The 24,021-nt window shown below is 39.7% G+C and overlaps 12 protein-coding genes across 12 annotated transcripts; 6 read left to right on the top strand and 6 right to left on the bottom strand.

Annotated features, from left to right (window-relative positions):
* Nucleotides 1-139: 139 nt before the first annotated feature.
* HG535_0A07200 (uncharacterized protein) lies at nucleotides 140-766 on the bottom strand (the record flags this gene model as incomplete). Its single annotated transcript, XM_037286611.1, has 1 exon — nucleotides 140-766. The coding sequence occupies one exon, from the start codon at nucleotides 764-766 to the stop codon at nucleotides 140-142; it is 627 nt and encodes a 208-aa protein (XP_037142506.1).
* A 186-nt stretch (nucleotides 767-952) lies between these two features.
* ATP23 (putative metalloprotease) lies at nucleotides 953-1,702 on the top strand (the record flags this gene model as incomplete). Its single annotated transcript, XM_037286610.1, has 1 exon — nucleotides 953-1,702. One exon carries the CDS (start codon nucleotides 953-955, stop codon nucleotides 1,700-1,702), a length of 750 nt encoding a protein of 249 aa, XP_037142505.1.
* Nucleotides 1,703-1,812: 110 nt separating this feature from the next.
* HG535_0A07180 (uncharacterized protein) lies at nucleotides 1,813-3,735 on the bottom strand (the record flags this gene model as incomplete). Its single annotated transcript, XM_037286609.1, has 1 exon — nucleotides 1,813-3,735. One exon carries the CDS (start codon nucleotides 3,733-3,735, stop codon nucleotides 1,813-1,815), a length of 1,923 nt encoding a protein of 640 aa, XP_037142504.1.
* Nucleotides 3,736-4,466: 731 nt separating this feature from the next.
* On the top strand, nucleotides 4,467-5,282 carry BUD23 (18S rRNA (guanine1575-N7)-methyltransferase; the record flags this gene model as incomplete). The annotated part of the gene is made up of 1 exon (XM_037286608.1): nucleotides 4,467-5,282. One exon carries the CDS (start codon nucleotides 4,467-4,469, stop codon nucleotides 5,280-5,282), a length of 816 nt encoding a protein of 271 aa, XP_037142503.1.
* A 206-nt stretch (nucleotides 5,283-5,488) lies between these two features.
* On the top strand, nucleotides 5,489-6,034 carry IMG1 (mitochondrial 54S ribosomal protein bL19m; the record flags this gene model as incomplete). The annotated part of the gene is made up of 1 exon (XM_037286607.1): nucleotides 5,489-6,034. One exon carries the CDS (start codon nucleotides 5,489-5,491, stop codon nucleotides 6,032-6,034), a length of 546 nt encoding a protein of 181 aa, XP_037142502.1.
* Nucleotides 6,035-6,303: 269 nt separating this feature from the next.
* Nucleotides 6,304-6,981, bottom strand: RCF2 (Rcf2p; the record flags this gene model as incomplete). The annotated part of the gene is made up of 1 exon (XM_037286606.1): nucleotides 6,304-6,981. The coding sequence occupies one exon, from the start codon at nucleotides 6,979-6,981 to the stop codon at nucleotides 6,304-6,306; it is 678 nt and encodes a 225-aa protein (XP_037142501.1).
* A 1,837-nt stretch (nucleotides 6,982-8,818) lies between these two features.
* Nucleotides 8,819-10,228, top strand: RRT12 (Rrt12p; the record flags this gene model as incomplete). Its single annotated transcript, XM_037286605.1, has 1 exon — nucleotides 8,819-10,228. One exon carries the CDS (start codon nucleotides 8,819-8,821, stop codon nucleotides 10,226-10,228), a length of 1,410 nt encoding a protein of 469 aa, XP_037142500.1.
* A 133-nt stretch (nucleotides 10,229-10,361) lies between these two features.
* Nucleotides 10,362-11,021, bottom strand: TIM23 (protein transporter TIM23; the record flags this gene model as incomplete). The annotated part of the gene is made up of 1 exon (XM_037286604.1): nucleotides 10,362-11,021. The coding sequence occupies one exon, from the start codon at nucleotides 11,019-11,021 to the stop codon at nucleotides 10,362-10,364; it is 660 nt and encodes a 219-aa protein (XP_037142499.1).
* Nucleotides 11,022-12,807: 1,786 nt separating this feature from the next.
* On the top strand, nucleotides 12,808-19,506 carry ACC1 (acetyl-CoA carboxylase ACC1; the record flags this gene model as incomplete). The annotated part of the gene is made up of 1 exon (XM_037286603.1): nucleotides 12,808-19,506. One exon carries the CDS (start codon nucleotides 12,808-12,810, stop codon nucleotides 19,504-19,506), a length of 6,699 nt encoding a protein of 2,232 aa, XP_037142498.1.
* Nucleotides 19,507-19,813: 307 nt separating this feature from the next.
* SMM1 (tRNA-dihydrouridine(20) synthase (NAD(+))) lies at nucleotides 19,814-20,977 on the bottom strand (the record flags this gene model as incomplete). Its single annotated transcript, XM_037286602.1, has 1 exon — nucleotides 19,814-20,977. The coding sequence occupies one exon, from the start codon at nucleotides 20,975-20,977 to the stop codon at nucleotides 19,814-19,816; it is 1,164 nt and encodes a 387-aa protein (XP_037142497.1).
* Nucleotides 20,978-21,294: 317 nt separating this feature from the next.
* Nucleotides 21,295-23,187, top strand: HG535_0A07100 (uncharacterized protein; the record flags this gene model as incomplete). Its single annotated transcript, XM_037286601.1, has 1 exon — nucleotides 21,295-23,187. One exon carries the CDS (start codon nucleotides 21,295-21,297, stop codon nucleotides 23,185-23,187), a length of 1,893 nt encoding a protein of 630 aa, XP_037142496.1.
* Nucleotides 23,188-23,280: 93 nt separating this feature from the next.
* HG535_0A07090 (uncharacterized protein) lies at nucleotides 23,281-23,856 on the bottom strand (the record flags this gene model as incomplete). The annotated part of the gene is made up of 1 exon (XM_037286600.1): nucleotides 23,281-23,856. The coding sequence occupies one exon, from the start codon at nucleotides 23,854-23,856 to the stop codon at nucleotides 23,281-23,283; it is 576 nt and encodes a 191-aa protein (XP_037142495.1).
* Between the last annotated feature and the right edge of the window lie 165 nt (nucleotides 23,857-24,021).

The raw sequence follows: 24,021 nt of genomic DNA, 5'->3' as shown, positions 1-24,021 counted from the left end.
AAAATAAGCGAGAAGTGAAAATTACACTTTGACAAATCACCCAAGATGACACGTGAAGTTTACACGCTAATCTAAATATAATACACATCACTTATACATATCAGAAAAATCAACACTGATTCCCATTGAGCAGGAAACTTCACTTTCTGCGTTTGGTGCCTTGTGGATCATCGTCTTGAGGCATCAACTGGTTCCGAATGATGTCTCTTATGTAGTTTTCTAATTCTTGCTCAGCGTTGTCTCCCTGAATAATAGCCTCCAGTTTCTGTCTTCTGGCAAGGGACTCTGGGTCAGATTCATCAACGGGGTCATTTTCTAATGTATAACGTATGCTGTTCTTGAATTCGTTAAGTTGGCTCACGTCGATTCCAAGACTGTCCTGCTCTTGAGGAATGCCACTTATTGACTTCATGTAGTTTATTAGATCTGGAAATTCACCATCTTCCTCGAAACTTTGTAATGCTGTTTTCTTTTCGTTGTTAGTCAGTGTGGTATCAGCGCCCAGATCTTCCACTATGACTTTGGCAGTGTTCAGATCCTCACAATGATGCAGAGGAGTATCACCATCCCCATCTCTCACATTAATATCACCGTTATAGTCTTTGCAAAGCTTCTTCAGTAGTTCAATGTGCCCATAGGCGGCAGCAGCATGGACTGGCGTGTAACCATTAGGATCCTTCACGTTGGAGTCGATGCCAGAACCTTGAGCTAGCAGTTGCTCCACTACTTCCTGTTTACCATCGCTTGCAGCTATCCAGATATTCATGTTTGGTGACTGAAGATGATTGCGAGTACCTATATGCCCTTTTGTGTGCTATAATAAGTTATAATAAGTTATTTACTTGTGATGAGCTGACCGAAAATTTTTGATGATACTAAAAAGCTATTAGGAACTCGCATGACAGAGAAACTCCCGAATATTAAGAGGCACAAGAGTGAGGAACATTAAAATATGCCTGATAATGACATTGTAGCACCACCACCGAAGGAAGAAATCAAAAAACCTGATCCTCCGAAGGATGCTAATTCAGCTAAAGGATTTCAATGGTGGAGACGAACATTTCAATATAAGACTGGTTTAGGTCTAACACCCGAGGAGAAAAAACAATACGAGAACGATTATCAATATATTCTTCAACGTCAACAATGTCAAACTTGCTACGAATACAGAGATTGGATGCTTAAATACTCCCCAACGGTTAGATTTATGGCACAACAAATTTCGAAATTAAACTCAAAAAGTAATAATGGGGACACATTACCATTTGACGAATCAAAAATAATTTGTGACGTATGTCCGGACTGGAAAAGTGGTGGATTTCATCCAGAGCTTGGCATCTTGATCTGTCAGAATAGGTTACGTGATAAATGGCATCTGGAAGATACATTGGCTCACGAAATGGTTCATTATTTTGATAATCTAAAGTGGCAGGTGGATTGGTTGAACTTGAAGCATCATGCTTGTTCTGAAATCAGGGCTTCTTCATTGAGCGGTGAATGCCGATTTTCTCAAGAATTTGCAAGAAGAGGATTTGGCTTTGGATTAAATAGAGGCCACCAGGAATGTGTGAAGAGAAGAGCTACCCTGAGTGTGATGGGCAATCCCAACTGCAAAGACGAAAAGCAGGCAAAAAAAGTTGTCGCCGAAGTTTGGGATAGTTGCTTCAATGATACGCGTCCATTCGAAGAGATATACAGGTAATAAATTTTACAGTATCACCTCTCAAATGTTTGCACCCCCCCTGTAAATATTCATTACCATTTTTATTCAATTTAGGTATTACTCTTTTTCTCAAAATAAATTATATACAACTAAATTGTCAAATAGAGAGTGCACAAAACACTTGGTCCGGTGCAGATACCAATCCAGAAAATCACATTACCTATGATGGTTCTTTTCTTTAGAAATCTTGAATTGCTCAAGGCGACTAATGGCAACTGGCCCATTTGGAAAAAGAATAAGTAACTTCTCAATCTCTTGAATAAGACATACATGGCCAATTCATGCACCACAGCGCTGAGGAAAAAAGTAACCAAAGTTGCTTGGTTTTTATTCAATTTCAGAGCACTCATGGAACTATGGTATACGTGTCTCAGTAAAAATTTATGGACTGGGACATTCCATATACGGCTAAATTCATCCCAAGAAACACAATTCCACCAATCACCATAAAAGTATCTATCGCCAAATCGCGTCAACTCGGCAATACAGTTTAAAATAGCATCCCAAATCAAATAAAAAGTTAATAGGTACATTGCGATAAAACTTGGAATGTAATCCACTAAAATGAAACTCCATTTTTTCAATCTATCAGCCAAAGTAGTCCATTGTGAATCACGAATCTCCAATGCCTTAATAGCAAGGGGATACATGTAAGTTTGAGCTAGAACCATCATAACAAAAATAATACCAAAAATTGCACAAAGTTTCTCAAGAACGTATCCCCATCTAATTCTTTCGGTTCTCGGATATTCAATTTGATAAACCAGTGTTGGGAACATAGAATATGTGAAGAAATTTTTCAAATTTATATTCTCAGGGAATGGTACCTTTTTGGATTGGGATTCAAGCTCAAAAGCACAAAACCCTTTACTCCTTTCTAGAGTTGCAATAATCTGCGGATCGGTATTATCATTGTCCTTTGCTTTAGCTAGGGCATTCTTTGAAAAATTCAGTTCATCAAGAATTCCCCATAAGTAGCCATTGTAAAATGCGAATGAATGCATTTTCATCAATAGAACCAAAGAATGTAAGAAAAGGAAAATTTTGGCAACCCAATGCAATTTTAAAATATTTTCAGTTAGGTACATGTAAAAGCTGACAAATGCTAGTTCATATATGGAGACTAAAACAAAGCCAGTATTATCCCACTTCATATACTTTCTTTTGCACAGAAAATGGATGATTAAAACGAAATAGGTGTTCAAATACATGACAAGATCCACTAAAGCAACAGTTAAAAGGTCACTCGTCATGAATTTTAAAATCTCAGATTCCCATAAATTACCATTATGCTCCAAATAATAGTTGATGCAAACCTTCGCGCATGTTAACGCAACAGTTAACCAAAATAAGACATATAAACCTGAGAAGTTTGGGTTTAGAGAGTCTGCTTCTATAACAATCTTATCCTCACTGTTGACCTTCAGATTTCTGCGCATCAACTTAGCTGCTCTAATCTGTTTTTCCAGAGTTGGTCCTTCAAAACTGCTCCGAATCTTTTGGTCTATGGATCCATCTAGAATACTTGGACGAGAATCGAATGCAACATCCCCAAAGAAGGAAACCTTCTGGTTAGAGTCTCTCCGAAACCTTAGTTTCTCCTTCGTATGCAACTTTTTCAGATGTACAGTGAAGCTGCCATCATCCAACTGAGAATTATCGGCCGCCTTACCCTTACTTTCTCCGCCATCGTCTGCCGAGTCCCCATCAGCAACATCAAAATCTTCTTTTGCCGTGCTACTTTGCACCTTCTCTTGTATACTATCCTTACCCAAATCACCTTGCGGGACCACCTTGATGTTGGGCAAATTGCCATCTTCGTCAGCGTTTACCGTTATCTCTGTGACCGTCTCTTCATGTTCCGGTGCGTCGTAAGAGCTGTTTTCAGAGAATTCTTGAAGATTCCCACCGTCACTGACGTCGTCCAGCATTATGGAGCGGCGCTTGCCATCGGTAGAATTCAGTTTCTGAATCCTCAGAAACTGTTCATCCTTCAGTAATCCATCAGCCATCACCAATTTCGCTCAAAAATACAATTAAACTACTATAACACCGCAACTATAAGAGTAATTGTCCTATATGCTTTCCCAATAGCAAACCGCACACTTTCTTACACACCTTCTTACCGTCTCCCACACTCTGTGAAGGTTTTGACCCACCTTTTCTTATATAATTCGTAAATGCAAATCGTATATCGTTCACGTCCATGGCTCGCCGCCAGCCTATGCCCTTTTTACCTTAAAACCTTATCCTTCATGTGCGTAAAATGGGCCCTCATGGTCTCTAGTCGTTGAACGTGATACCCTTCCAAAAAAGCTGAAAACGTCCATACGGGAGCTTTACATATTATACCCGAACGCAAAAACGTGTAAATGTCGATTCCTGGTACTGCAGCAGAACTGGTGCCAATTCGGTATAGTTCTCTAAGAACAGCGAGTGAAATACACTTGTTTAGGGACATGATACACTTCTTCTGATCAAAAGTGGACCAGATGTCCGAACAGAAAAAATGTCCGAGCACTCTGTCCGAGTGTCTTGTCCGATATAGTTACCCGACACGGACAAATTTTCATCGTGCCATTCACAATATCGTGAAAGACCATCAGACCAGGATGAGATGAGATGTGATGCGCTAAGAGGATATAGAATTAGATATCGGATTGTAGTGCCATATACCTGGAGATTTGTGGGTCTTGATTGTTCGCTATTTGCGTGTCAATAAACACTATATCACAGTGGAGCAATGTCACGCCCAGAAGAATTAGCTCCACCGGAGATCTTCTACAACGATGCGGAATCGCAAAAGTATACATCATCTACAAGAGTGCAGCACATCCAAGCAAAGATGACTCTTCGTGCGCTAGAACTGCTTAATATTCCTCCCGGTTCGTTCGTACTGGATGTGGGGTGCGGCTCTGGCCTCAGCGGCGAGATTTTAACGGAAGAATACGGTCACGTATGGTGCGGGATGGATATATCGCCTAGCATGCTCGCAGTGGGGCTTACCCGTGAATTGGAGGGGGATCTCATGCTGCAAGATATGGGCCAAGGTGTGCCGTTCCGCGCAGGTACTTTTGATGCAGCAATAAGTATTAGTGCTATCCAATGGCTCTGCAATGCAGACACTTCGTACAACGATCCACAGCAAAGATTGATGAGATTTTTCAATTCACTTTTTGCATCACTGAAAAAAGGTGGCAAGTTTGTCGCACAGTTCTATCCAAAAAACGATGATCAGATTCAACAAATCCAGCATGCTGCCAAAGTTTCGGGTTTCAGCGGTGGTGTGGTTATCGATGATCCTGAATCAAAGAAAAATAAAAAATTCTACCTTGTTCTGAGTGCTGGATCACCTAGTGGCGACGAAAGACAGATGAATCTAGATGGTGTTACCATGGACGCATCGGAAGAGCCCGTACGTTCAAGGAAGGCCAATAAGAAGACCAAGGAGTCCAATAAAACGTACATTCTGAGGAAAAAAGAGCTGATGAAAAGAAGAGGCAGGCAGGTCGCTAAGGACTCTAAGTTTACAGGAAGAAAAAGGAGAGCCAGATTTTAGGCATTTTAAATAGTATGCATGTTCGCAATTCATTCATAGCGATATATACCAGCAGGTAGAGGGACTGTACCATATAGAATAAAATAGCTTGTTCTCTTTCTCACATTTTACGAATATTTTTTTGGGTTTCTTTCCATAGCTTCCTGCATGTACTTGACGAAAATTCATATGAATAGGTAGGAGGGCACTTTGAACTTTAGTTGGGGATGTGTAGAACGAGCTCTATTGACGCAATCATGTTCAAGAATTTGGTGCCCAGGTGCACACCCAAAATCTTCTTTAGAAGCTATCAGATCCCAACCACTACAAGAAAGATAATTCCAATTTATTCACCGGTGGAAAAAATTCAATCATCAAATATTCTAGAGCGCTTATCGAGGCAGGAATTGGACACAAAACTGGACCCAAACGGATGGAGAAGAAAAATTATCTCTAAATCGAAGAACAGCCTGAATGCTGGCGATGTCGTAAGGGTTGTATACGACGCTGAAAAGTGTTCATATGATAATTTTGTTGGCTATGTTCTATCAGTAGATCGAAAGAGGTTAATTCAGGATGCGTCCGTTTTGCTAAGAAATCAAATAGCTAAAACTTCCGTTGAAGTGAGGGTACCAATTTTCTCACCATTGGTTGAAAGAATAGATGTACTCAGAAAATCAGACAGTAGAAGGAAGAGAAATAAGCATTATTACATCAGAGGTACCAAGCTGGATGTCGGTGATTTGGAAGCAGGTCTCAGAAAAAAAAGGTAAGCCATGTTTTAAGGTCTTTTGTAAATAGTAGTATCAATGTTTGTCTTTAAAAATTCTTTTTTTTTCCGTCGTACTCATTTCTAAAACCTATACTTTAGATATATATACATATATATGTATGCATGACACGAACCTCGTTGAATACATATGTAAAACGATACACTTAAAAAACTAACGAAAACATGAAAACTTAATCATGGTCACCATATTATTGTGAAAATAGATTATCCTTTTATTAAAAACGATCAGGCCGACAATCAAAAATGCCTTTAATCATATTTGAAAATTTTAGCATTGATTCTGTCCTGGTTGGTTGCAAAACCGGTTTTAAGTCTTTCCTTTTCACGTTCCTCTTCAACTTCAGCTTCTTGCAATAACTTGTTCCAACGCTGTTGCTCATTTTGCTTTTGTTTATTTGGATGCAGTTTTTGCTCGTACATGCTTAGACCCATTGAAGCTAACAGAAGTAAAACGGTGATAAATTGAGCGTACATCCTTGCTTGTACCGCCTTTTGTGTCCTTGTCATGATTGGATCCCTGTTAACGAAGACCCAGGATCCATATAGCGAGGCTGCCCAAGCACCTGTGATGAGCTTATACCTGTTGTTAGACAAGCCTTCGACTAGCTTCTCCTTGAAAGGCAAATTTTTCCATCTTCTATGTTCCTCCAAGGCCTGACTTGATTCAGCACCACTGCTGTACATAATCTCATCAAACTTACTTGAGGCCTCTTCCCCACAAATTGCTGCCAACAAGGTTGGTGGTGTGATAAACATAGCGGTCTTGACAGAATATGTCATAGCTTTTGGGTTGAATTTGGGATATCTTAGTGGCACAATTTTGAAAATTGCTCCTGAGATTAACAGACCAGCGACTATACCCTTAACACCACCAGACAAGGTGTGATATCTGTGTGCTTCAATCTCTTCAGCAGTTAAAATCTTCATTGTATTCCAAGTACAGTGCTATTGGGTGATTGTGATTCGGATACAAACTTTACCAGAACTTTGCGAATCAATGAACAATAAAGGTGTGATCTTACTTACAAATGCTTGCTTTATATTGAATTTTCTTTATCGATTACTGAGATTAAAAGCGACAAAAAAACGACTTTGAGATGAAAAGTGAAAAAGAAAAGAACAACGCTGTGAGTCCATTATTTTAATTTTGCCTTGATATGCGCAACTGCTTGATCAGAATTGGAAAATTCCAGAGTAGGTTACCAGTGAAACACATAATTATCATGCCATAACAACATGAGAAATCCATACAGCGTATTGGAAAGAATACATGGCATCAGACATCTACGACTACACACCCCATTGCATCGGAAGATACATAAATTAGATTAAAGAATTCTCGCGGTTTACTACCATCTTAAACGAACCAAGGGGATACGAACTCGCATGCTTTATGTGCAAAGTACACCTATAGATAAAACAAAGCCGTACAACCGTCAGAAGAAGCACATTATACCTAAGTACGCCTCATGAGACTTGAACAATTCTTGATGAAGGATATAACTATTTATAAAGAATGTTTTCTTCGGCGTTGTCGATAGTAACTTGGTTTGACATTGATGATGATACTATGATATTCAATTATAGAGATATATAATTCCTTGGTTTTCTATATCATGAATTGAGATAAAACTAATTGAACTTGGATTAATATCTGGAAAATACGTCAGTATTTATACCCAACATTTCGCACCTATTGAACCATAACAGAGGACGACGAGTGAAGAATTTTCATCGTCATCACACCATTTCTAGTCCCATAGAATCCACAGTACAACTGTTATTTCATGTTCCATGCCATAGACTCCTTCGTAGTCAGACTCCTGAGTTGTAAACGTCTCGTGATAGATTATCATCCGATATCTTTCCATTATCGATTGACATTCTGTTAGGGTTTCATCTGACTTCGTTTATTTTGTTTTACAGACCAATTGTCTCTTTTTGATTCTTATAAGTCATCTCTTTAATATATCTTACAATCTCGATTTATATTTCAACAATAACTTCAGGAACTATATCATCAGGCTCAGAAGAGATAACGCTTCCCGCTCAAATGCTAGTTTTTTCATAGCGGTCTTGCGTTTCGGTAAACTACGCTTTGGGTATACACCGCCTTTACGTTTATCATAACAGAAGCCGCTGGCTCGACCATTAAGGCCATGTGTTCATTTCACAAGTATCAAATTCTTGAACTACATTGTGTCACTATTCAAATCAGGAACGACGGCCCCGAGTAAGAAGACTTCAAGAAGTTTCTAGTTTGGAGTCGGCCATTGGGTCGCAAGAGTGTAAAATTCTAAGAAATATCTAAACTTACTACCTACCGTCGATTGCAGATCAAGAAGGTTCTTAAGGTGTATATATTCGAGGTCCTCTTAGTCTCATCATAGAAGTAACCGTCTACACTTTTTATCATGGCCATAACCATTTGAAGATGTGCAGAAGAAAGAAATGAAAAACACCACAACTGTGCGTTGTGCCGTAGATCTCTGCGTTTTCATTGGTTAACGGAGAAAGCTTAAAAGCGGAAATCTCAAAAATGATTGGTTGAAAAATATGGCGACACACAACTTAAAGTAGGTAGAAGGGGTATGGGTGGTGACACAAAATTAAAGAAAACTGTATTAAATGGCGAAATGGGGAAGGAGTGTCAGCGTCAGTAATTCATAAAAAGAGGGCCATACTTTAACAGATCGAATAACATTAAAGTTTTGCGTAACGAGCAGGTTGGCAAGAGAGTAGGTATTGACAGAAACTTTATAGTATGAGAGCATTTTGGCTGCTAATATTCATATCGTGTCTGTGTGGTGAAACAGTTCTCGCAGAGGAGTATTTTGTTAGATTTAAAACACCAGAATGTTTCCGTATTTTTATGAGTACAGGGATGGGAAAGCTAAATTTTATTCGAGAAATGTTCGGTAGTAAAGTCAAAAAGACATTCTGCTTTGGGTCTTTTAGAGGTATCACAATTGATGTGCCTGAGGAAGTGATGGAAAAAATGAAAAGAAACCCGCTTGTGGCAGAGATGGTTCCCAACATCAAATTCGATGCATTTGGGGATAATGATTATGATGAGGAGTATGGAGATCCTCATGATGGCGATGGCGATATCGAAAATGACGATGACGATGACTATGATGCTGACGACGATTTATATGATAGGACTGAGATTCAAAACAATGCTCCACGGCATCTGGCAAGATTATCACGCCGATCGCAATTGCCTTTTGACTTTGATGATGAGAAGTATTACGAATCGTTCAATTACTACTACGACAAGTTCCATCAGGGACAGGGCGTAAATGTGTATATAATCGATACAGGTATTCATCCCAATTCAGACGAGTTTGATGAAAGACTCCATTTCGGTCAAGACTTTACTGGAGAGGGAGTTGGTGATTCCAATGGCCACGGCACTCATGTCGCGGGGATCGTGGCATCCAAAAGATTCGGTGTAGCTAAAAAAGCTAACATAATAGATGTTAAAGCATTGAATTCAAAGGGACAAGGCAATTTAACAACTGTGATTAGTTCAATTGAATTTGCAATTGCACATTGTAGGGAAAATAATGACAATAAAGCTTGTGTGGCAAATTTAAGTCTAGGTTCGATGAGAAACAGTGTTATTAACCAAGCCGTTAAAGCAGCATTCGAATCCGGATTACTCATGGTAACAGCAGCGGGCAATTCCAACATGAATGCATGTTGGACGAGTCCAGCATCCGCACCAGAGGCAATAGCAGTAGGTGCTTTTGATGATAGAACTGATACAATAGCGAGGTTTAGTAATTGGGGTCAATGTGTAGACGTTTTTGCACCAGGGGTTAAGGTTAGATCACTTTCAATTAGAAACCCTAATAAGTGGGCATCGTTTTCTGGAACTTCAATGTCCTCACCAAGCATTGCCGGACTCTGTGCAATTTTAATCAACAAGGGAGTCGATATAAATGACATCAAAGAAAAGGTAATTGAGTTAACAACCGACGATATTCTACAAAAAAGAACTCTAATTATGAAACCAGGTACACCTAATAGAATTGCATTCAACGGAATCAAACTTGAGGATGATGAATTTGAAAACGCCATATATCCCATTGTTGATATGGATTCATTCATTGAAGCTTTGGAGAAGTACCAGCCTAACAATGCTGACTTTACCTTTGGAAGAGAATAAATTATGACTGAAAGTTGTACCTTGATAATAATGTTTATTTGGTATTACTACAATATTTTGAAATATATATATATATGTACAAGCGCATCATTCATTATCATTTTCTTTTTTTTTTTTTTGACTTTTAGCTTTTCTATTCTAGTATACCTTTCTTGAGCACGGACCATGTAGCAGCTGTACCCGCTGTTAAAGCCGATGCATATGCCATTGGTTTCAAACCTTTCGAAGATTTAAAAATGGCACCCGTTAGCGCGCCAGCAACTATGGAGCCCGGCGTATCGTGTTTACCTCTGAAACTATCGATTGTCGAGTTTATTAAATTGTAAGTTAATGCCAAGACACCCATGTTGTTACCTAAAAATGGACCTCTCCTAGTGATGTGATTTAGAATTGTATTCAACTGCAGCTTTCCTGGACTATTGGGTGGTATATTTCTCAAGCCCTCCAGAAACCCGTACGAACCACCGATTCCCAATCCAACTAGGTAGACTGCACCGGTCCCGTAACACAGGTCATCGGTCCACCCACGGGATGGGATTAAACCCTGCGAACCTTCAAGTGTGGAAAGCTGTTCCTCCTCAAGGTCTAGATACTCCACGCCCTTTTCCAACCCGGCCAACGGATGAAGTCTTGCAGGATCCAGAGCACCGGGACTCGAAATTATATTGGATACGCTCGTTAGTTGCTGCGGATCAAACCCTAGCTTTTCATTGATATGTGAATCCGGTTCGAACTCGCTGTGTTTCTGTGTTTGTTCATTCGAGCTCTTTCCCTTGCCGAATAACCATGACATGATGGAATGGTTTGCTAATGTACAGTAGAGGGAGAGGCCAATCGCTGATCCACTATGTGACCGTTATGAACACCCGAACCGAGAAACCATGCCCTATACTGTCTTTTTTTTTTTCATTATCTCGAGTGGCCTTCACCCACCACCTTGCAATGGAATGGGTGTGGTACGCCTTGACAAAAAAATTTTTCAGCTACGTGGCAAGTGATACAAAGAGCATCAAAAGATCAACAGGCTGCAACGAGCCAGGAGCAGAAGCAGTCGACTTCCCCGGACAGCCCGACGGACGGCCTGTCCTCCAGACTTTGTTGTACTGTATTGGTCCGGACAAAAACCTGTTTACAAGTTGCACCAACGTGACGTCAGGGCACCTGGCTTGCCCATAATACAAAGTGCCGCTGGAGGAACGATTTCTTGTTGAGAAACTTTATATGGGGCTCATATAGTTTAGTCAATCAATGCGCGTAGTAAACTATTGCCGACTATCACAGACTATCGTAAATTGCAAGGGATCATCGTAGATGTCAAGGAGTTATCGTAGATTACAAGGGGTTACGGCGGATTATGTCACATAATACTGCTGTGGCACACCCTCACATTCCTGTCTTGAGTATCAGTCTGGCACTTATCAGCTGGTCGCTCTTGTTTGTTGCTGTTGCACACTCCGCAGGCTCAAGCCTCTAACAATCTCAACAAAAGTGCATTTTGCCCACCGAAAATTTCGCTGCGCTGGGTTAGCGCGTTGTGTCGTCATGAATATAAAGCCAGAGGATAAAAAAAGTGAACTCGGCGGCAAAAATGTGGAATTGTATTCCCTTTTACAACCGCATTGAACAAACAAACAACTTCAAACAACTCCTAACAACAATCATTGCTGTTCAGATTCGGTTAACTCAAATTCTCACAGAAATTATATTGTTTGCCAGAACGGTACGGTAGCATCAAACGACATTTGCCAAATTGATTTGATTTGGATTGAATTGCCTATCGTTTTTCCCTTTCTCTTTTCCCAAGTGTTTGTAACTACAGCTTGACTGTTCGTTCGATCACAAGCTTATATTCCAAGACTGAAACTGTTTTGACCGTTTTGCTACATATCTGCGGTTATAATCAGAAAGTATGTATTTAGATTTTTTTTTTTTCATGGTCGCCAAGACTATAGCGAGAGACAGGATCGCAGATGATATAGCCAGAGTCTAGTTTAGTTGGGTGGTTCTGCTACGATTGCGTCGCCATTGCGCACCTTGTGTCTTTTTTTTCAATTTTGGGTTCTTTTCTTTCATCGATGGTTTTGCCCTGGCTTTTTCTGGCTTGTTTTTCCCTGCATTGCGAGGTCAAACAGGGTGAACCTTTTTTTTGTTGAAATTCCGGGAAAACAATCAAGATGAAAAAAGGTATTCCTGAAGAACTTGAAGCTGGAAGGAAAAAGGAAGGTGGGGCTATATCGGAGCAGGTGCGTTGAGTAGTTACCAAACAGCGTAAACGTGAATGCATTATATTGAAAAGATTCGATCCTCTCGTTACAGTTGATACAACGGTTTACTGTGTTTTTTTTTTTGAAGTTAAAATATTAAGAACAACTAACAAAAATAGTCTCACAATTTCTTATCTTAGCAAGAGCCCTTTGTTTACAAAGAAATTCTATTCGTTGAGCTCGAGGTTACTCTTAAGAAACTGCGTTAAAAGAGATTTTCCCTATAGAAAACAATTCGGACTGGAAAGTTTTCGTCCCATTTCCTCCAAACACAACAACAACCACAATCGCCCTAAAATAAACAAATACAACGCAATGAGTGAGGAAAGTTTATTTGATGTTTCTTCGCAGAAGCAAGAGTATGAAGTCACAGATTTTTCACCAAAACATTCTAAATTATCGCCTCATTTCATAGGCTATCACACAGTCGATACAGCTGAAGATTCGCCACTCAAAAATTTCGTTAAAAGTCATGGTGGTCACACGGTTATCTCAAAAGTTTTAATTGCAAATAATGGTATTGCAGCAGTTAAAGAAATTCGTTCTGTAAGAAAATGGGCGTACGAAACTTTTGGCAATGAAAGAGCAGTTCAATTCGTTGCAATGGCAACACCTGATGATTTAGAAGCAAATGCTGAATACATTCGTATGGCAGATCAATACGTCGAGGTGCCAGGTGGGACAAATAATAATAACTATGCTAATGTTGACTTAATTGTTGATATCGCGGAAAGAGCAGATGTTGATGCAGTTTGGGCTGGTTGGGGTCATGCTTCAGAAAATCCAATACTTCCGGAAAGTTTAGCAAAATCGAAAAGAAAAGTTATCTTTATTGGTCCTCCTGGTAATGCCATGAGATCGTTGGGTGATAAAATTTCTTCAACCATTGTCGCCCAACATGCAAAAGTGCCTTGTATTCCATGGTCTGGTACAGGTGTTGATGAAGTTAAAATTGATAGTGAAACAAATTTGGTCTCTGTTGCACCAGATGTTTACGAAAAAGGTTGCTGTACATCACCAGAAGACGGTTTAGTAAAAGCAAAAAAGATCGGTTTCCCGGTTATGATCAAAGCCTCCGAAGGTGGTGGTGGTAAAGGTATTAGAAAAGTTGAGAGTGAAGACGATTTCGTTACTTTATATCATCAGGCAGCAAATGAAATTCCCGGTTCACCAATATTTATTATGAAATTGGCTGGCAAAGCCCGTCATTTGGAGGTTCAGTTATTAGCAGATCAATATGGTACAAATATTTCATTATTCGGTAGAGATTGTTCTGTCCAAAGACGTCATCAAAAAATTATTGAAGAAGCACCTGTTACAATTGCAAAACAAGATACTTTTGGTGAGATGGAAAAAGCTGCAATCAGATTAGGTAAATTAGTTGGATACGTTTCTGCGGGTACTGTTGAATATTTATATTCTCATGATGATAATAAGTTTTATTTCTTGGAATTAAATCCAAGACTACAAGTCGAACATCCAACAACCGAAATGGTTAGTGGTGTTAATTTACCAGCTGCTCAATTACAAATTGCCATGGGTATCCCTATGCACAGAATTACGGATATCAGAATATTATATGGTTTAAATCCTCATACCGCAACAGAAATTGATTTTGAATTCAAAAATCAAGATTCACTCAAATCACAAAGAAAACCAACTCCAAAAGGTCATTGTACCGCTTGTCGTATTACTTCTGAAGATCCAAACGAAGGTTTTAAACCTTCTGGTGGTTCTTTGCATGAATTGAATTTCCGCTCTTCTTCGAACGTATGGGGTTACTTTTCTGTTGGTAATAATGGTGGCATTCATTCATTTTCAGATTCTCAATTCGGTCATATATTTGCATTTGGTGAAAATAGACAAGCATCAAGAAAGCATATGGTTGTTGCTTTAAAAGAATTATCAATTAGAGGTGATTTTAGAACAACTGTTGAGTACTTGATTAAACTTTTAGAGACAGAAGATTTTGAAGATAATACTATTACCACTGGTTGGTTAGACGATTTAATCTCTCAAAAGATGACGGCTGAAAAACCAGACTCAACTTTAGCTGTTGTATGTGGTGCTGCAACAAAAGCCTTTATTGCGTCAGAAGCTTCTCGTCAAGAATACATCAGTTCCTTACAGCGAGGCCAAGTTCCAGCCAAAACGTTATTACAGACAATGTTCCCAGTTGAGTTTATTCATGAAGGCAAAAGATATAAATTTACAGTTGCAAAGTCTGCTGATGATCGTTATACATTATTTATCAATGGTTCTAAATGTGAAGTACGCGCTCGTAAACTTTCCGATGGTGGTTTATTAATCGCTGTTGGAGGTAAATCTCATACTATTTATTGGAAAGAAGAGGTTTCTGCTACAAGATTATCTGTTGATTCAATGACGACTTTATTGGAAGTTGAGAATGATCCAACTCAATTACGTTCTCCCTCTCCTGGTAAATTAGTTAAATTTTTAGTTGAAAATGGTGAACATATTAAGACTGGTCAACCATATGCTGAAGTGGAAGTTATGAAAATGCAGATGCCTTTACTTGCACAAGAAAGTGGTGTCGTTCAACTATTGAAACAACCTGGCTCCACTATTGCTGCAGGTGATATTATAGCTATCTTAACTTTGGATGATCCATCAAAGGTTAAACATGCTTTACCATTTGAAGGTATGTTACCAGATTTCGGTGCTCCTGTTATTGAAGGTACCAAACCTGCCTATAAATTTAACTCCTTGGTTACAACGTTGCAGAATATTTTAAAAGGTTATGATAATCAAGTTATTATGAACGCTTCTTTAAAACAATTGATTGAAGTATTAAGAGATCCACATTTACCTTACTCAGAATGGAAATTGCAAATTTCAGCTCTACATTCAAGATTGCCAATTAAATTGGACGAACAGTTGGAACAACTTGTTGATCGTTCTTCCAAACGTGGTGCTTTGTTTCCTGCAAGACAGCTGTCCAAGTTAATGGAAAGTGCTATGAAACAACCAGGTACTGACCCTATGTTATCTACTGTGATGGCTCCATTGTTGGATATTACCACACGTTATGCTAACGGTTTACAAGCTCATGAACATTCTGTCTTTGTTAAGTTCTTGGAAGAATACTATGACGTTGAAAAATTGTTCAGTGCACCAAATGTTCGTGAAGAAAACGTTATTTTAAAGTTACGTGATGAAAATGTGGACGATTTACAAAAAGTTGTAATAATTGTTTTATCTCATGCCAAGGTTGCAGCCAAGAACAATTTAATTTTAGCCATTTTGAAGCACTACCAACCGCTATGCAAACTTTCTTCGGATGTTGCAGCAATTATTTCTGTTCCATTGAAACACATTGTAGAACTGGAATCTAAAGCCACTGCAAAAGTTGCACTACAAGCAAGAGAAATTTTGATTCAAGGTGCCTTACCTTCTGTGAAGGAAAGAACAGAACAAATTGAACATATTTTGAAGTCATCTGTTGTCAAGACATCCTATGGTGATACTAATCCAAAACGTACTGAACCGGACATGGAAATTTTGAAAGACTTGATTGATTCGAACTATGTGGTTTTTGATGTTTTGTCTCAATTTTTGAATCATCCTGATTCATCTGTTTCTGCTGCGGCTGCTCAGGTTTATGTACGTCGTGCATACAGAGCATATACAATTGGTGATGTTATTGTTCATGAAGCTACTAATCCAATTTGTGAATGGAAATTTCAATTACCTTCTGCAGCTTTCACTGCAGTTCCTCAAATGAAATCAAAGCTTGGCATGAACAGAGCAATATCCGTGTCTGATTTGACTTATACTGCTGACAGTCAAAGTTCACCATTGAGAACAGGTATTTTGGCTTCTGCTGATCATCTTGATGATGTTGACGAAATCCTATCTCAAAGTTTGGAAATTATTCCTCATGGCAATTCTCTGTCTTCTAATGGTCCAGCACCAGACAGATCGGGTAGCGCAGCTCCGTCTTTGAGTAACGTTGCTAACATTTATGTGAACTCCACTGATGGTTTCGAATCTGACGTTGATGTTCTTAAAAGGTTAAGAGAAATATTGGATCTAAACAAACAGGAATTGATTGATGCCGCAATCCGTCGTATTACTTTCATGTTTGGCTTCAAAGATGGTTCGTATCCTAAGTATTATACTTTCAAAGGTCCTTCTTACGATGAAGATGAAACTATTCGTCATATTGAACCCGCTTTGGCCTTCCAATTGGAATTAGGAAGAATGTCTAACTTCAACATCAAATCCATTTTTACAGAAAACAGAAACATTCATGTGTATGAAGCTGTCGGTAAAACCTCTCCACTTGATAAGAGATTCTTTACTAGAGGAATTATTAGAACAGGTCGTATTCGTGAGGATATCTCCATTCAAGAGTATTTGACCTCAGAAGCTAACAGATTGATGAGTGATATTTTGGACAACTTAGAAATTATTGACACCTCAAACTCAGATTTGAATCATATTTTTATCAACTTTTCTGCAGTATTTGACATCTCTCCACAGGATGTCGAAGCAGCCTTCGGAGGCTTCCTGCAAAGATTTGGTAAAAGATTACTGAGGTTACGTGTTGCATCAGCCGAATTACGTATTATCACTAAAGATCCTCAAACAGGCGCGGCAGTACCATTGAGAGCTTTGATCAACAACGTGTCTGGTTATGTAGTCAAAACCGAATTGTACACAGAAGTCAAAAATGCTAAGGGCGAATGGGTATTCAAATCACTGGGTAAACCAGGTTCTATGCATTTGAGATTGATTGCAACACCTTACCCTGTTAAGGAATGGTTGCAACCAAAACGTTACAAGGCCCATTTGATGGGTACCACTTACGTTTACGATTTCCCTGATCTATTTCATCAAGCAGCTGCTTCTAGATGGGAAGCTTATTCGCCAAAGACAAGACTATCTGATGATTTTTTCGTCGCCAATGAATTGATAGAAGATGAGAACGGCGAATTGACTGAAGTTGATCGTGAACCTGGCGCTAACGCAATTGGTATGGTAGCCTTCAAGATTACTGTCAAGACTCCTGAATATCCTCGTGGTCGTCAATTCGTAATTGTTGCAAACGATATTACTTTCAAGATTGGCTCTTTCGGTCCTCAAGAAGATGAATTCTTCAACAAAGTAACTGAGTATGCCAGAAAGCGCGGTATTCCAAGAATTTACTTGTCAGCAAACTCCGGTGCAAGAATTGGTATCGCTGAAGAATTAGTCCCATTGTACAAAGTTGCTTGGAATGATCCTAATGATCAGACCAGGGGTTTCGATTATTTGTACTTAACATCAGATAATTTGGAAGAATTGAAAAAATATGGAAAGGAAAATTCTGTTGTTACCGAACGTATCGTGGAAGATGGTGAAGAAAGACATGTTATCAAAGCCATCATTGGTGCGGAAGATGGTCTTGGTGTTGAATGTTTGAAGGGTTCTGGTTTGATTGCTGGTGCCACTTCAAAAGCATATCAAGATATTTTCACCTGTACATTGGTGACCTGTAGATCTGTCGGTATCGGTGCATATTTGGTTAGATTAGGTCAAAGAGCTATTCAAATTGAAGGCCAGCCAATCATTTTAACTGGTGCACCAGCTATCAATAAGGTTTTAGGTAGAGAAGTTTATTCCTCAAATCTACAACTTGGTGGTACTCAGATCATGTATAACAATGGTGTCTCTCATCTAACAGCTCCTGATGATTTCGCTGCCGTTGAAAAAATTTTAGAGTGGTTGTCGTACGTTCCTGCAAAGCGTAACATGCCTGTTCCAATTCTTGAAACCGATGATAAATGGGACAGAGAAATCGGGTTTGTACCAACTCGTGATGAGGCGTATGACGTCAGATGGATGCTAGAAGGTCGCGAAACTGCTGATGGATTTGAATCTGGTCTATTCGATAAGAGTTCTTTCTTTGAAACTTTATCAGGATGGGCAAGAGGTGTCGTTGTTGGTAGAGCCCGTCTTGGCGGTATCCCATTAGGTGTTATTGCGGTTGAAACTAGGATGGTTGAACATTTGATTCCTGCTGATCCGGCCAATCCAGATTCTACTGAAACTTTGGTTCAGGAAGCTGGTGGTGTTTGGTATCCAAACTCAGCATTCAAGACAGCTCAAGCGATCAACGACTTCAATAATGGTGAGCAATTACCATTAATGATCCTGGCTAACTGGAGAGGTTTCTCTGGTGGTCAACGTGATATGTATAACGAAGTGTTAAAATACGGATCTTTCATTGTTGATGCATTGGTTGACTACAAACAACCAATCATGGTCTACATTCCGCCAACTGGTGAACTTAGAGGTGGTTCCTGGGTTGTTGTTGATCCAACTATCAATCCTGATCAAATGGAAATGTATGCGGATGTTGATTCTAGAGCTGGTATTCTGGAGCCTGCAGGTATGGTTGGTGTGAAGTATCGTAGAGAAAAATTATTAGGCACCATGGCAAGATTAGATCCAGCCTACAAATCGTTGAAGGCAAAACTTGCAGACTCATCTTTATCAAGCGAAGATCATCAAGAAATTTCAAAGCAGTTGGCTGCACGTGAGCAACTATTGTCTCCAATTTACAGTCAAATTAGTGTACAGTTCGCTGATCTACATGATAGATCAACTCGTATGGTTGCCAAAGGTGTTATCAAAAAGGAGCTGCATTGGGTTGAGGCTCGTCGTTTCTTCTTCTGGAGATTGAGAAGAAGATTAAACGAAGAGTATTTGATCAAGAGACTAGATGCAGAATTACCGCATGCCCCAAGATTAGAAAAAATTGCTAGGTTAAGATCATGGTACCCTGCTTCTGTTGATCATGATAATGACAGACAAGTTGCAACTTGGATTGAGGAGAATTACCAATTATTGGATGAACACTTGAAAACGTTGAAACTGGAGTCATTCGCACAAGGCCTAGCTAAATCTATAAGAACCGATCATGACAACGTTATCACAGGTTTAGCAGCCGTATTAAAAATGCTATCCGCCGAAGATAAGGAGAAACTTACGAAAAGTTTGAAGTAATCTGCTCGATGAAACCTTTCTGTTTATTTACCGTTATTATCGACGCACAGAGCCCTTTGTGTCGGGTGTATTCATGGCTCAGCAAGATATGTCGCTTTGAATAGTATAAAGATTTAGCCAAAGGTTTTGTTGTTGTTTTATCCCTGACTACTTCTTTTACTATGTCATTCTTTTATATATTGCGCCATTATAGGGTTACGGATATTATTTATGTACTTATAGAGATTAATTATTTCATATATCATTAAGCCAAATGTTTTTATTATTACTGTCATCGTTGTTCGGCTCAACTTTACTTACTATAAGCCTAAACTTTCTCACTTTTCATTTTCTTGAGTTGCTTTGCATCACCGTCGTCTACATTTATTAATTGTCTCTTCTCAGCCTGCTTCAATTTCGTTTTTTTATCGTGTTCCTTTTGTTTCGCTAGCTTTTCCTCATTTCTGCAAGATTGTAGAAAGTTTGATGGATCGCTAAGCAACTCTCCTTTCTCCCCGAGTTGACTGACTACGTATTCTATTTCTCTTGGTGTTTTGCAACGTGCAAAAAACTGAAAAAGCTTCGATTTTCCTGGTACGAGACGGGAAAGCATGTATTTAGTATTGCTTGTATGATTGTCGAAGCTCTGTGCAATTTTTAGATACTCTCTGACAACATCATACCAAGGTAATGGATTTTTGCTAAATACTGTTGGATTTGATTCTGCACAATCCGCCATCATTCCTCCAATTTCTAAAGGCAGTTGAAGCTCTTGAAGCAACTCATTATAATGAGTTTTGCTTCGTACAGCACCATTCATAATCAGTGAAACTTTATGTTTTTTGCAAATCTGGTGAATTTTCGGAATGTAATCTCTAATGGGAGCTTCCCTATTTCTCATTGGTGCGGTTCGACAATGAACCGTAAGGTTGTGAATACCAGTCAAGCACAAATTTTCAACCAGTTCCAACGTGGTTGCCTCCTCCTCTAAAATACGAATCTTGACGCTTATTGACTTATTATAAGGTTTTCCAACCTTCTCAACCAACTCTTTCAATATCGCACACAATTTATCCGGAGTCTTAAGTAATGCTGCGCCCATCCCTGAGTGAATGGAAAAGTGCTTAGGACATCCAGCGTTTACATCGATACCATCAACATCTTCGATGACTTTTAGAGCTGCTTCTGTGGCAAGTGAGGGAGTTGACGTACCAATTTGGAAAATAATCTTGCCTTTCTCCAGCTGTGGGTGTGTTCTAAATACCAGAGTTGGAGATTTAGGTTTCCCATTACTTTTCGGTGATGATATGATAAAGTCTACTGTCTTCAGTTTGTCATTGATAAATCTTTCACATTGTATTAGTTTTTTATCAATTATCTCCGGCGACCAAACAAGATCGGCACCGTGCTGCAAAGCTAAAAGTCTTGTAGGCAATTCCCCCGCCCTTACCATGGGGGCTAAAACTAGCTTCCCTGCATATGAAACGACCATCTAGTTGATGCCTTTACCGTTTGTTTTTTTTATTTCATCTCATCACTAAACTTTTTTCATTTATTTTTCATTATTGAAGTGTTTATGTCAGCAAATTCGCATGTCGTGAAACCATTCTCGCCTTGAAACAACAACGCGAAACGTGATGCAAATGTACAATGGTAAACAAACAATGCGTGGAAATACTCGGATAATAAATCAATTCTTCATATATAAGGCCACCTGATAATGTGGAACAACTGTTTCCCGTATTCGAGTATAGCCCTACAGGTAAGCTAAAGAGGCACACACGAAAGTATCAGATCTGTCAATACATAATGTTTAGAGGCATCAGAGAAAAGCTTCGCAACAGCAACACTGGAGGCAGTGGAATGAGAAGTAGCAGCGTGGGATATGGTCTGGAGAAACTGATGAAGACAAATAGTAGAACCGTGAAGAAGCAAAATGACAAACATGAGAAATCTGGTAGAGGAAGCGGAGGATCACGTTCATTTTCAGTACCGATTGAATCGGGCAAGAATGCAGGCAATCATCATAAACATGTTTCGAGACCTATAAGAGTGGAAACGCCAATCTCCAGTCCATTATTAGGCTCCAATGAATCAGGATTCAGCGGTAACAGCTCGTCCACGGACACAAAGTATTACGTTTTCGATTCGAAGGCATATTTTATTGATAAAGCGAATGAACCTGGAGAGTTCAATATTTTTGAAAAGACAAATGGTATTAATCCAACTTCCTGCAGACTTGTAGTACAGATCCTGGCGAATTACTTCAGAGACTTGAGCTCACAGAAGCGTGATAGTAAAGAATTGCTACAAGTTTTTAAACCAAATTTACACCACTTTTCTCAATCCGAAGTTACTGAAGTAAAAAATTCGCTGAAGACTTTTTTCCCTTATGATGGATGTTCTTTGAAGGGAGAAGAACTATTACAACAAGTTCATAGCTGTTTCAAAGAGAATATCAACAAGATTGCCATGGCTTTGAGAATTATATGGAATATGTTTCCAAGAGGTATTGTGCCATGGGACTCATATAGAAAATTCATAAAATGGGAGAGTTCAAATAACTTCCCATTGGAGTCTTTCCATTTTAGACTATCCAAATTTTTACCTGACAAGGATTATACATTTTGTACATTTGCATTTTTGGAATTTATACTTTGCATCCTTTTGCAAAAAAATAAACTGATGATAGACAAAACAGTTCAATTGGACTTGATTTATACCGCAGGACCAACATGTTTTCAAAGAGAGACTTATACGAAAAAGAATGATGATAATGAAACGTTACCGCCGGTCATCAAATCTTACCATCAACGTGGAAATGCTCTGCAGAGATTATTTGTTGGATATTTAAGATCGCTAAGCCATGAAGGAAAATTGAAAGATTTTTATTTACTTGACATATTTCAGATCGAGAGTTATCCACCCAAACCATATGTTGCAAGATCGTCAAAGGCATTGACATTGACAATACCGTTTGATTACAGTAATGGTAATGATTTTACATCATTAATATATAGAGCAGCCACGGCAAAGCAAAGATATTACTGTTCTGGTACATCATTTTCAAAAATCGAAAACGTTTTTTTGAGTAATTTTGAAGAGGAAACACTGAAAGTTATAATGACATTCTTTTCGGAATCATCAAATAGATATATCACAACGTTTGACAGTGGATTCAATGCAGATGGAATACATAATATTGGGACCCAAAATCCGCGAGGTTATAACGATGATCAATACGCTGTTGCAACATGGCTACAATTTGCCAAAGAGCAAAGTTCATTTGACGATTTGTTAAAAGTGCTTGAAACCTGCAATAACGGCGGCATGGCAGACCCCGGTACATTGGCGTTGGGATGTGGTAATACAGCGACTCTAAGCGGAGCAAACTTCTCCAAGAACGACAACGAAGAATCGAGTGTAAGGATTGGAAAAATGGACCTCACCGAGTGGATCATATCATCGTGGAAACACGAAATGTTTATGAATAAGGTTCAAAACACGCTGCTTATAAAACTAACTAAAAAAATTGGCGAGTGCAACTGGCTCGTAATAACGTGCGAGCAGCAACAGCAGCGGTCGCCCACTGCATCGCAGATCCAAAACAGACGAATGAACGCTACTTCAAATGCAAATTCAAACTCAAATGCGTTGAACGATCTTTTAGATAGTTGCTACAACGAGAGCGTAATGACATGAACATATGTGTATATATGCGTATATATATGTGAATCTTGGGAGAGTTGACCGGACCGTTTTTTCCCAGGCATCTGCCTGCGTCGCACTGCGCGATCACGCCTTCCTGTATGACGCCTTGCGAAACTTGACTGCAATTGAGTTCCGTCTTGGGTGGTATCTCTGGTTGGGATCATGGGTATCATGATCCGCCTCGGCCGCCTCGGCCGCATCGCTTGCATCCGCTCTTGTAGCCAGCGCATCCTTGTACGAGGAACTTCTGACAAAAGGTGTTGCGGATATCGAACTAGCAAACTGGGGCGGCATATCGGGCGCGCTGAAACGTCTTGCTACGTAGTGGTTGTTGCCGAAGTCCGGACGAAACCCACAAGGCCCATACTGATTGGCAGTCGCCTGCGACTGCGACACCGATCTCGCGTGTGAGGGCGAAGGTGAGCAGCCCGATCCCCCGGAGGACCTCCGAGACGAGTGCGGAGTCGCCAAAGGCGACACCGCATCGCCATGCATCGGCTCCGTATCTATGTTGAGCACCGTTCTGACCACCTTCCTCTCAGCTTCGCCGTCGCTGCCATCCTGGGCCCCGTCGCGGTCCGCGTTGGGCCCATCCCTGTAGTGGATCGTTAGATGAGCCGACACCGGTCTGTTCAACGGCCATTCTACCGAGTCTGTCATGATAATTCCTGGTCTACTTGAAGCACGCACACCGCAACTGCAACCATGATTGCGACTGCGACCAGAACCTCATCGCCATCGATCGATCAATCCTCTTTTTAAGTATTCGACCCCTGTCCCTGCACCCACCCTGCCACCGACTACAACCACCATCCGACCCTGATC

The sequence above is a fragment of the Zygotorulaspora mrakii genome, chromosome 1 (assembly GCF_013402915.1).
Source record: "Zygotorulaspora mrakii chromosome 1, complete sequence".
NCBI lineage: Eukaryota > Fungi > Ascomycota > Saccharomycetes > Saccharomycetales > Saccharomycetaceae > Zygotorulaspora > Zygotorulaspora mrakii.
The sequence above is the reverse complement of the archived record's forward strand: the minus strand, read 5'-3'. Positions and strand labels throughout refer to the sequence as shown.